The 13,036-nt window shown below is 34.4% G+C and overlaps 1 protein-coding gene across 4 annotated transcripts in view; it reads right to left on the bottom strand.

Annotated features, from left to right (window-relative positions):
• Positions 1 to 1,489: 1,489 nt before the first annotated feature.
• The window catches only part of LOC149569608 (uncharacterized), a 36,049-nt gene continuing 24,502 nt past the window's right edge, over positions 1,490 to 13,036 (bottom strand). The window contains exons 2-4 of one of the 4 annotated variants that reach the window (XR_016362784.1): positions 6,492 to 7,920; positions 2,025 to 2,662; positions 1,490 to 1,906 (exon numbers count right to left, since the gene is read on the bottom strand). Coding sequence is in view for 3 of the 4 variants with exons in the window: in XM_089822292.1 (XP_089678418.1) it covers positions 2,249 to 2,662; positions 6,492 to 7,796 (1,719 nt within the window). In the remaining variant the exon portion in view is untranslated. Of the gene's footprint in view, positions 2,663 to 6,491; positions 7,921 to 8,804; positions 8,941 to 13,036 lie in introns of those variants that run through there. The other 3 variants (XM_089822292.1, XM_089822293.1, XM_089822291.1) reach the window with 3 other exon arrangements.

Below are 13,036 nucleotides of genomic sequence, written 5' to 3' on the forward strand. Positions count from 1 at the left end.
TCTAAACAACCATTTTTTGCTATTAGGACCTGTTAAGTATGGTATCAATTATTACCTGATCTAATTTTCCATTGGATATTGAAACTACTCAACACACAATGATAATAAATACTGACCTTATCAGCATTTTTCGAGCTTCTTAAGTTTACAAAATTAAAAATCATGAATCTCTTAGTAACAAACCGCTCATTGCAATACACAGATTTCAACAAACATCATTACTCAAGCTTTAATTTTGTAGCCACCTCTTCTCATTGTCTTCATCTCAGCTCTCAAGCTACCATGGGATCTACCTCTTCTCTCCAGCCATTACTTTTTCTCTAACCATCAGCTTGATTCAACCATCAAAAGCTCTCTAGTCATTGGCCCTAATCCACCATCAACTCTGAAATATTTAGTTCTCCAGGATTTTTAACCTTGGGCTCTGATATCATGTTTGAAAACATTAATGCTCTAATACCACATTTGATATTTAGAACTGATCTTATACCATGCTATAAATCTAAACAGGGAACAGGCAGAGAAAAACAACATTCATTTAATTGTGTCACTTCTTCAAGCCTATTACATTAGTTTCTACATCATACTTTACTCTCACTATTACATGATATATTTTGGATATATATAAAATGCAGAGAAATGAAAACAAGCACCAAAAACTAGTTTGAAATTTAAAAATGGGCGCCAACATCTGGAAGCTTTGTTTCCTTCAACGTTCATAATACATGCACAATTAGCATGCCTGGTTATCTAACCTGATAATTAAAACTGGATTCATAGTTACTTTTGACAATTGGCAGGGTTCTAGGATAGTGTAAGTCCATATAATTCAATTGATACTTTTCTTTCATTTTTTGTTTGACCAAATTGCTGCTTCATTATGTTTTACCAGCTCTAAGAACATTGTAAATTGATATTTTTTTTTTCTATTAGATATTCATCGTGACAAGTGTAGACTAATTATTTGCTTCTTTTGAAATCTAACAATATATCAGCTTGATGGGCGGCCCTCCTGTGCATATGTGGTGTATCAGACTAAATGAACATTTTTTATGCCATTCAGATTTCAACACAATTATTCTAGATACTTTCATTGTGAGTTGTATGCCACACTTCTTTAAAATGATCAGCCATCTTTTTAATGTCTGATAAGTTGTGCACACCTTTAGAATCAATCATAAATACAACATATACAATTTGTGAAAAAATTGCTAGTAGTGGTTTGGGTTCAAATGATGTTGAAGTTGCAGCAGCTAAAAGTACAATTGATGGTGATATTTTTCTAAATCCTTTTAATGGTTGGTGAACTATATTGAAGATAGAAGACAATTAAGTCATATTTTTCATATGAATCATGAACCTAAACATATATGATATGGCATATGTCTTAATATTGGAATTATGAACTATCAATTGGTATTTAACATTTATCTTTGCATTTGGCATTGATCAATGATGAAGTCCATTCATATATGATATGGCACATGTCTTAATATTGGAATTATGAACTATCAATTGGGATTTAACATTTATCTTTGCATTTGGCGTTGATCAGTGATGAAGTGCATATAAATAAATACCCAAAAGCAATTTTTTAAAGCTGTATTCACGTATCGGGAACTCGTACCCATACCTGCACCGACAACTTCAATGTAGGATGAATAGCTATTAGTTGTTTTGAACTTCAAATATCCTGATACTCAGGCATGTAATCTGGCAACCATCACCAATGTTTGACATTTTACTAAATAAATAGCTGGCCAGTCATAGCTTCTTCTGAATCAAATTACATATGATATTATTGATGCAGTGTATGTTTTGGTAGAGTCCATAAACACTTCAAGCTCATGAAAACTGTAAAAACCAAATTATAACAGGAAGAGTGCTTCCTGTCAATTATTAGAACCTGCATTGAGCTCATTCTGATTAACAGAATTATTTGAGGCAAATAATACATGAATGAGCTAAAAATGCAACAGTAATCTACAAATCCCTGAATTGATGAGAAAGGTGGCTTAACGTACCATTGAGGTAATTAGTTATCATCAGCAGCTCCAAAAAACCAAGATCCTTGAACTGGTTTGCTGCATATTCTTGAAAAGGCCATGAGGAAAGTATCATTAAATCTCAAATGTAAGTCTAGATCCTTGAACTGGTTTGCTGCATATTCTTGAAGGGGCCATGAGGTAGGTATAATTAAAACTCAAATGTAAGTCTAGATCCTAATAAGACTCAAATGAGATGGCCATCAATCAGTATTTGCATGATCACAAGGACATGTAACTGGAATAAATTTGCTGAAACCATTGTCAGTCAAATGTTTAGTCCTGTTTTTAAACTTCTGCAGGACATCTGCTGTCCAGTTTGCTAAATAGGTTTCATTGTGGCCAACATGCAAATTCTTATAAAAGGAGAAACAATGAGAACTTCCTTTCTCAGGGTTTGGGCATGCTGGTCCCTCGCTGTCTCGCCATATTCCCTCATGCTTCATTCCTGACCAACTTGCAAGCCATTGAAACACATATTGTCCATTTCCTGCAAGTTCCAACCACCCTCTTGGGAACATTTCCATTATACTACTGTTCTTGTCCATGAAGACCATGTCTGTCAACTGAGCTCCATGAACAGTTACCAGAATATCTGTCATACTCATTACAATGATCTGCAAGGAAACAATTTTTTCAACCACTTTGGTCAGGTTTATATTGTATAGGTATAGGTACAAGAATGGTTCCTCTTGTTTGAAAATATATTATACATGTTACTTTTTACCCATTAATACAAAGGTGAGACTTTCGAAGTATATTGTATACCAGTAACCAGAGAATAAAAACTAATAATGCATTCAAAGAAAACCACTATCCATCATTTATTAACAGTCATTAGAATAAATGCTTAATTAGTTTAGTGCACAAAATTCCATAACAAATTTTATCAAGGTGAACATTTCTGGATCATCTTAATCTTATACTAGAGTTTTATTTTCTAGAGCTATATGCTAATACATGGAAGACTTGATTAGTGTGGAGATTCATGTCACAAAGAAGCAAAGAAAAGCATAGAGTCCATAGTAGCGAAAATCTTCAATCAATCATGGCTCATCCCAGTCTGCAGTCCTGATCTGGATTGGATTGCCCTTTTCTTCTGTTCGCTGGAACAATTTCCAAGGCTAGCAGTTTTTTCTTCTACAACCAATTTAATTGCAAACAAACTCTTGTTTTTAAATCCGGTTTGTTCTCTTTTCAAATAAAATACTCATTTCTAGAGTTTTCAGTAAAAAGACTTTTAGCATTTACTGCAAATTTTACTTTTCTTCAAGTAACCAAATATTCGATTACTTAGGCACAATCGAGAGCACTCATTCTTCATTGAAATCCCCTACATTTTTATTCAATCAAGACCTAATTGCTGCTTTATGAGCTCAATACTACCATTTCTTGGAAGGTTTGGAGCCTAATAAAAGCTTAAAAGCCAAAGAAAGAAAATTATTTTAAGCTGTACCAGATGAAAAAAGCAGCATTTGTTTCCCTTTATTTGACATGATATTTTAAAAATATAGTATTTCCTCTATATTTCAAAGTATTTGAACATTTTTAATCTTTCCATTAAGTAAAAAATAAAATATTTTTGTTTGTCAAGTCAATCCCAATAAATATTTCTGCTGCCGTGGTCTTTATCTTTATGCATTTTTTTTAATTAGTAAATTTGGTATTGACCACCAGTCTCCTGCTACTAAAAAAACTCAGACCCAACATAAAACTTGAGTACATAAAGTAGATAAGAGAAGATCCTCAATGATATAATAGACAACAGAAACTAAATTGTCAAAGCCACTGAAGAACAGACCAGTTCAATTGACATATTATCAACAAATTAACAAGGAATGGCAGTTCAAAAAATACAACATTTACTACATGTTGAGATATATGAGATAATATCAAAGTTGCAGCAAAATCTAAAAATGTCACAAAGAGATCTAAGAATTAGTAAAGCAACCCTCAAATTGAAGGATTTGGATATCACTAACATTGCTTGAGGACAAGTAATTTTGGGAAGGGAGGCATGTAATGTCCCCTTTTTGAAATAGGATTTAATAATAAACAATAATAATAAAATTGAAGAATAAAAGTACAAAAAATAAATTAAATAATAAATATAAACAATAAAATTAAACATAGCATAACTACAAGTTGGTTAAGGAACCGTCAAAAGACATGAGATGAAAAGTTGTCACTCCCTCAAACATGAGATATAAAAGGGAGAAGGCAGCTTCATTTGGAAGGGGGAGAGGAAAAAAGAGAAAAGGGAAGGTGTGAATCAAGAAAGAAGTAATAGAGAAGAATATAAGAAGTAACTCCTTCAAAAGGCAAAAGTTATGAAGGGTCACAACTCTTTCAAAGGGCTGTAACCATGAAAGGTTGTGACTCTCTCAAAGAGGGGGAATGATGAAGGGTTGTGACTCTTAAGAGTGCCAACTGTGGAAGGTTGTGACTCTTTCCAATGGGCAGACATGATGGAGAGGTGTGACTTCTCCCTTGCATTGGAAGATATAAAGGGTAGAAGGTTGCATTTGAGGATGATGCAAGGGAGATCAGTTTGAGGGAATAATATATTATTCTCAAAGGCAACAACAAAAACTGATGACTCGATTCTCATGAAAGGTGGTGACTCTTTCACCAATAAAGTATTAAGGAGCAAATATTTTTTAACCTAAGTCACAGTATTTGCTAAATTTCATCCATTAAGTTCAAATTTCAGCGAATTTTTTTTGTTTTCGAATTTCATCCGAATTTTGTGGAATGTAGTATAATATTATTATTTATAAGAATATTATTTTATTTTAAAATAATATTGAGCTATTTAGTTTAACTATTTAGCAATGTCGAAACTATTTTGACAATTTTGTGGATTTATTTTACTTATATTTAAAAATAAATAAATTTATGTAAGTTAAATTTAATGTCGATTTTTTTTCCGAATTTTTACCCTTTTCAAATTTCATCCAAATTTTATGATCGACGGACTCAAATTTGAATTTGAACTTTGTGACTTAGATTTTAACCATTCGAGGGACTTAACTATCATCACTCGCCAATACATCAAATCAGCACTCATTCAATCATCACTCTATGACTTCCCATTTATTCAATTGTCATTCACTAATATATCAAATCATCAAATCAGAGGAAATCATTGAATCATCCATCAAACATCTGTTGGGAGTCAAGCAAACAGAGCAACAATTTGTTCTTTCATCAATTCAATCAGTCTATATTAATCATTCAAACATTTATCAAATCAGACCATCGAAGAAAGCATTAGATCAATCAGCACTTCATCTCAATACAATCTGAAAACACATCATATATAAATACTAGATAGTAATCAGAAATATATATATTAATCTGATATTTTGGTAGAAAGCATAGTGCATTGCATTATAAATTGGTTAATTTGTTAAATTTCTTCATTTGATAAATACAGATATCCCATTGCCTCAGATATATGCACAATCAGTAATATAGTAGGAATGTATAATGATGATAAGATTCCATGGCAAGTAGTATAAGGTCCATTTGAGTAGTGGTGACCTAAGAGGGACAAGAGACTGAATGGCAAGTGTCATTCCATGCTACTGGGCTTGATGGGCAGGCTCGAGGCATCTTGTGTGATCCCTAAGAGTACTTCATGACTCGGAAGGGTTATTGGGGAAGATCTTAAGAGAATCCTATATTATCATTTTAAAAAAGTGGATGTCCCCTCAGATCATTATCACTACTGGAAAATAGATCTCCAAATGTACTTACATGTGGGTTAATTAGCTTTTTTAATGTTTAGCCTCATGGATGTTAAAAGTTCTTCTCAGTGCTTTTGGTGGAATCTATTATAATCTTAATTGCATGATCATGTCTGCTACCAACTTAGATGAGAATGGTAATCCCAACTAAGAGGTTGGGCTAAAGCTGAGATTGAGTACCAAGAAATATCTAATTTGAGTGACAAATAAAATTTATTATGACATCAAGTTATCTGGATTCTAGATATTATTCTTTCTTTGAAGAAGTGTGGCCTGGTATATATATATTTTTCCAAATGTTGTTTATTTGGAAGTTTCAAGGAACTACGCATCAAAAGTTTAAACAATTCTTAGTAAATGTTCCCATGACATAGACAGTAGTTTAAGGTATACACATCCGCCTCCTGTTGTCAGATTGTAGAGCATTATGTTTTTTGGAAAACGCATTGGAACAACTTCCAAGCTTCCTATCTTTAAATTGTGCAGCATGTAAGAACTTGGAATCCACTTCAATATTTGAGACATTGGATTGTCCTAACTAATTATATATTTGGGGCTTTAATTTAAAACAACGATCCTTTTGCAGGTAACAAAGGCATAGGCTGATGCACAATTACAATTCATAGACAAAAGATGTAAAGGAAAATATTAACTTGACAATGAGGAGATATATGAAGAAAGAAATGGGCAATACCTGATCACAGAAACTTAAATTAGCTATATGCACAAGACGGAAACTGCAACCAGAAACCTTCTTGCATTCTTTCTCTAAGACGTTTGCAACAACAGACACATTTTCAAAAGATCTGCTCCCTGTCCGTGCAAGAAGCGTCAAATTAACAACTTGGATCCCATCAATAAAGCGCTGTCCTCCAGAAGCACTACAGAATTTCCGTACCTTGCAGCGAATCAGATCAAACAACAAAATTCTTTTATCTGAGGATAAACGGCCAATTCCTTGACGCATTACTACAGCCTTTTCAAAGCAAACAGGCCCATCACCATATTCTAAGGAATCTACTTCTACATGGCGACCCAAGGAAGCATCCATGATATTTGAAACCCAGGAGCCCATGGTCTTAACAAGCTCTCCCCAGTGATAAAGAACAAATCTTTCTGGTGATGCACATTCATTTTCTTTGTACCAATTTACAAAACCTATTAATGCTGTCAAGCTGTGCCAGGGATTTAAGTAATCATAATAGTTGTCAGATACAAATGTCAGACCAGGAAGTAAAGTTGAATTGATTGGCAAATGCATCTTCCAGGCAAATCCATAGGAATTTTGGGTACCATCATGAGCATTCCTTCCCTGGAGACAGAGAATTCTGTCGTCGGAGATATCTGATGGAAAGGAAAAAAACTCAAGTTTTCCATCATCATTTATTACTCTTAAAGTGCTCATGAACCAGGTGTGCTCAGAATCCGTCAATCCCGCAAACCTTGTATCTTTTAAAGGTAAAAATGTCACAGATTTTTGTAGCTTACTTTCCAAATCCTTCAATTTGAAATTCAGCACTTCAGCGTCATGCTCTAAGACTTCCTTCTCAATTTTTCCTTCTTGATTGCTACAATTTTGATGCAGAGCCGCAACAAGAAAATTTAAAAGTTGATTATTCTTTGCCGCATTTTGTTCTTGTATGTTGAGACTAGAATGTCTTTCTGCAAATTTACTGAGAAAAGCTTTTCTCAAGCACTGAGTTTCTGTATCAGTTAATTCTAATTTATTATTTGACACACATTTCACTGAAATATCATCCACATCACTGCTTGCTAACCAATTGTTTTCATTGGCATTTTCAAAATGATGGGATGATGGATAATTTCCATCAATTGATCCCTTCCACTTGAATAATAACCATTCAGGTTTCTTTTCATATGCCCAAAGCTGCAGGAGTATGAGAACCAATATACAAGATGTTATGTGAACATAATGGTTCTTAGAAGTTTTCTTGACAAATGGTTTTGCAATTGCCATTAAGCAGCCATTGTATTCCATATTGCCTCCTTGTACAAGAAGAAATTATCAGACTTCTATATGCCTTCTTTAGTTGGCATCTGTTCCCAACATCAAATTATGAGCCTGGTGCATGCTCTTTGCAGTTGGCACATGTTTTGAATCACTGCACAGAAAATGAAAATATAACTCAAGTCAGAAAATCTTGTATCGCTTCCTCTCAATGCTGTTCCCAAATGAAAATATTCACATTTTCTGTGGACCCAAAAAAACCAGAAACGAAACAGAAGATTACAAATCAGCCAATCAATAGCCTATCATGATTCAATGGTTGAAAATAAGTCTCTAGTTTCAAGTACTTCGATAGATAAAATTATGGGAAACTAATGACAGAGAACAGAGTTTGTTAGACTTAATGTGAGAGTTGTACATGCAGTGTCATCTTTAAAATTAGATTTTTCTGAGTGACAAATACCAAGAATGATCATACATATTGAGCACAATCTACCGTTTCACTTGACTAAATTAAGGTAATATACACAAAATACTAAATAGAAGTATTCACAAACTGATGCTTCAAGTTAAAAATACTACTAAATATTATATTATTTTTAACAACTCAATATGAGATTTAAAACATTTGCTAGCCATTGTAAAGATTGTTGAGACTGAAAAAGTCTAGTTTAATTAAAATATATTCATGTTACTTGTCACAAGATTGTATTGGCAACAGAAGTTGGCTTCACTCTACAATTTTCATCAAACATATGGAATCAAAATTTTTACTGTTTGAATCAGAAGCTTTCATTCCTACTTTGTCAATTCGCATTATCGTATTATAAAGGACATTGAACATGTATAATAATTACAATAAATTCTTAAAATAAATCAGGTATCCCACAAAAGCTGCCAATACAGCATTTTGCTTCATTCAGTTTGTTGCGAATATTTCCAATAGCCAAAATCAACAAACAAGATTGGTCAAAGAGAACAATTTGGAGTAGAGGACTGAATTAAAACTAAGTAGATAAGGTTACCAAAGCACCACACCTACTTAGAAGTAAGTTGCTTTTTCAATAATGTAGCTAAAAAGTAATTTCCATTACCCAGTGATTCTCTTTCTTTATGCAAGACTTCAAAGAGGTCTATTTGCTCTTGCTGCTTTATTTCTGGAAGTAAACAATATCTGTGATAGCACTAGCACTGTTCATTTTAGATTCTAGAAATGAAATTGCACTAAGCAAGTTAAATCTTAGTAATTTGGTAAAAATAGCAAATCTAGCAATGTTAATCTAAACTATCAGATTTCCACAAGCCATGTAAATTGTTCTATTAGTTTTCTAGGAATGATTGTGTAAGTTTTTTTGTCATCAACGTTTCGGATCATACTACATGGTCCATCATCAGGATGAGTTTTTTTTTTCATCAACATATCGGATCATACTACATGATCCATCATTAGGATGCAAGAGAGTCAAGGAAAAAATGAAAAAAATGATGATGATGAGAGTCGAGGAGTTTTTTTTCATTTTTTCCTTGACTCTCTTGCATCATGATGATGGATCATGTAGTATGATTAAAAATGTTGATGACAAAAAAACTTACACAATCATTCCCAGAAAACTAATAGAACAATGTTAATCTAGCCATAGCTTATCCAAAAAGATGCATTGAAGTTCAACTTTGCATAAGAGTTGTTAATTCAAACATAAATCAAATTATAACATCCACTAGTGGCTAAAGTGGCAAATAGGGCCACAGAAGGTACACCAAACAAAAATGTATGATATAAATGTCTAATCACAATGTATCACTCAAGGAATAGTAACGTCTAAAGAAATGTAATAAAGGCAGTTGAAAAGAAATACAATAAACCATGAGAAAACCCAAACAAGTGAAAAGAGTAGAAGATAAAATGGATTGTAGTAAGAAAAAGGCCCTCAGAGTATTATCCAACAAAGATTTCTTGAATAAAGCATCAGCATCCTTGGATTTCATCTGTTTGCCTGATTAATTGTGACAGTGTGTTCCACATAACCATAGTTGTATCCAAGTGCTCAATGTGAAACAACTCGTGAGAGACATACAAGCATAAATAACTATTAACCATCTTTGCCTCCCCACCAAATATTTGAATTCAAATGATAGGTCCACCCAACAGTCACATCCCACTTTTTATTAACTAATGCCAATGGAAATACGAAAATAAACGAAATAAAAACCTTATTATATTTCCATATTTTCCTAAGTTTATTTCCCATGGGCCCGCAATTTCCCCGTCGTCAGATCTTTTAACGATCTAGGGCCATCGCTTTGATGCTTTGTAGAAGTGCTTGTTCTTTATTTCAAGCAACAAAGTGACATCGCGCCACGTGGATGTCTGGGTCCAAGTTTCTTCGGTGGGCCGTCTTTTGACTGTGCTAATGAGTCAGACTGAGTTGGCATACAAAAGGCTTTTGGTTGGTTGAAGTGCTGACAGTTTTAAAGGTGACCCACATGTTTCATCCACTATCAAATCCTCTTGGATCGAAGATGATCTACGATCGTCGTTTTGTCACTATGCAAAGCTGAAAGCATTTTAATTAATGCGACATAGCAATGGCTCAAAGCATATATTTCGCTGGACCCCTCCCTGTCAGAGCAACTAGGCAATTGTCAGGGCATGTTGGCAATTTGTTGGTTTCTCATTGGTTAAGGTATGACTGTGCAAGGTTTGGGCCAGTTCCTTCAATGCATTTTACTCATCGTCAGATCTTTTCATGATCCACGATTGTCGATTTGTCGCTTTGTGGAGTTGCATTTCTTTATTTCATGTTACAAAGCGACATCGCGCCACATGTCTGTGTGGGTCCGAGTTTCTTCACTGGGTCATCTTCTGACTGCGCTGCCATGTCAATGTTGTGTTGTGTGGGCCGCAAGATGACAAAGTGATGAGTCGGACAAAGCTGGCATATGGTGGGCATTTCATTAGCCAAGTCTCTGACATGGTCAATGTCGTGGGCCACATGTTCTTAGTTTCTACCTTCTACTGTCCGATGCAAACAAATCATGGGTGGTCTCTTTATCACTTTGGAGAGTTGCTCAATCTTTAGTTATAGCGACATAGAGACGAATTGACATGTGGCAAGTGGGTCCTTTCCTTTTGTGGGTTGCGGTGTGGTGGGTCAGTGTCAAATAGGTTGGCAAAGGGCCATGTTTCTATTGGCTGATGCACTGATAGGTTTGGTAAATTTTCAAAGCCGTTAGATGGAGGAGAATCAACGTCTCTTGCTATGTGAAGATGATCGACCTTTAGTCATAGCGACATAGCGAGGTCTTGCCACATGTCCCGGCAAGCCCATTTAAGCAGACATAGTGAGGTTGACATCGCAGTTAGAACTAACAATATTATAACCCATCGTGATTAAGTTTGAAGGTGGTGCGGTTAGTTAAACATGACATGGTCAAACACGTGAGACTCTGTGAGGTGGCGAAAAGAAATAATGCTATTGGTCCACGAGGCTCATCTTGGTTGCAGGATTCAGTTGACTTGATTGACCTTGCTGATTCGCAAGCCAGAAATGAAGGAAGATTGGGTTTTCTTGCACAATCCGATCTTCCTGATCAACCCCAACCACTCCAAGTTAATGCTAGGTTTTAACGGCGCAGAGGACACTCTTCCCACTGTCTAATCATCCATTTTGGGGAGTTTTAGCATTGATTGGCACCGTTTCCATCACTTCAGGGTTTGCTCCTGTCAAGGTTTCATGATTTTCATGCCTCTGCAAGTGTACCAAATCAGATCTTTTGTTTTGGATCGCCTTAATTGTTCTCTGAGCAGTTAATGGCAGTAGTTGTGGAGTAACTTCAATTAGAAGTACCTCAATTATGCCTGAGCTATAAAAGCAAATTTTGTAATCTTTGTAAGGGTTGATCTTTCTCTGATTCTCTAGTATTGCTTCCATGCGTACTACTGTAATTTCTCATGTCTCTGAGCCATTGTAATACTCTGTTGAGTCTCTTTTAGCCATTGACACACTGTGCAAGTTCTCTTTTGTTACATCCCAAAATTTTGACCTAATTTTTAAACTTGCTCATAACTATTGGATTCAATGGATTCTTCTTTCATGATCATGTGAAATAAGTAGTTATTTATATATGTTGTATTAACTGTTAATGAAGATGGTCGTTAACCATTAACTGTTATTTGATGTTAGCACTTGCTTGATTTTGAAATTATGAATAGTAATTTAAAGTCTTTTAAAAATGTTTATATGAAATTATTATAGAATTGTTATTATGGCAGAAGTGTTTTTATGAGTGATTGTAGGAGAAGATGAAGGGGGGGAAGCATTGTTAAATGGGATCATCGGAATGGGATGCTCGCTTAGTTCAATCATCAGGATTGGTAGGTATGACCTTAAACTTCTTTGGTAAGGACCCGACAAATTAAACACAGGATACATTTGTGGAACCCACATGAGCTATTAAGAAAATAATCTAAGAAAACATAAAATAATCTAATTAAAATATAAAACATACCTCAAGGGATTTTATTTGATCTTTCATCATATTATTATAATATATATATACGTACATACAAATATAAAAATGAAATGGCACCATTCTATTATAATAACTTAATAAAATGATGTCACCCCATTGATATATTTACATGAACGTACGTAAATATATATTATAAAAATAAACCAAATTATAATTTTTCCAACTCTTTCTTCCAACCTTGTATTTTTTCCTTCTTTTCAACCGATTTAACACTTGGCAATTTGAATTGACAAATAATATTTTATGTTACGAAAGCCAAGAATTCCTGATCACTCTCCATATATGGAAGTCGTGAGAGAGACGGATAACACATATTCCATATACTCAATGTTCATTTTGCTGTTACGTTTTTCAAAAATCTCTTTGCCTCCATAACACCCGACTTCTACATATTTACCAATAATTACTTCCACCGATTCCCTACAATATCGATTGTTAAGCCTAGTTCAATAGTACGTTTTTTACTCCTTGTCATGCAAGTATTTTGGCCGAGAATTAGAGATTTTATGCATTGAAGTGACATCTCAAGCAACTGGAGGGAACTGAACAATTTGCAAGCTCTTCAAACAATACCGAATTCTTATCAAGTCATGAGTTACCATTCCATTGTTTTAAATACAATTTCTACAACAAACGGCTAGGCACTGGAATTTCTTTCTTATATTTATGATCACGTTATTTAGCTTGCTGAATAATCCTTGTCATTTATAATGAATTTTCTTCTTACTTTCATAGCT

The sequence above is a fragment of the Cupressus sempervirens genome, chromosome 3 (assembly GCF_028749045.1).
Source record: "Cupressus sempervirens isolate cs-2001-9-10 chromosome 3, ASM2874904v1, whole genome shotgun sequence".
NCBI classification, from domain to species: Eukaryota; Viridiplantae; Streptophyta; class Pinopsida; order Cupressales; family Cupressaceae; genus Cupressus; species Cupressus sempervirens.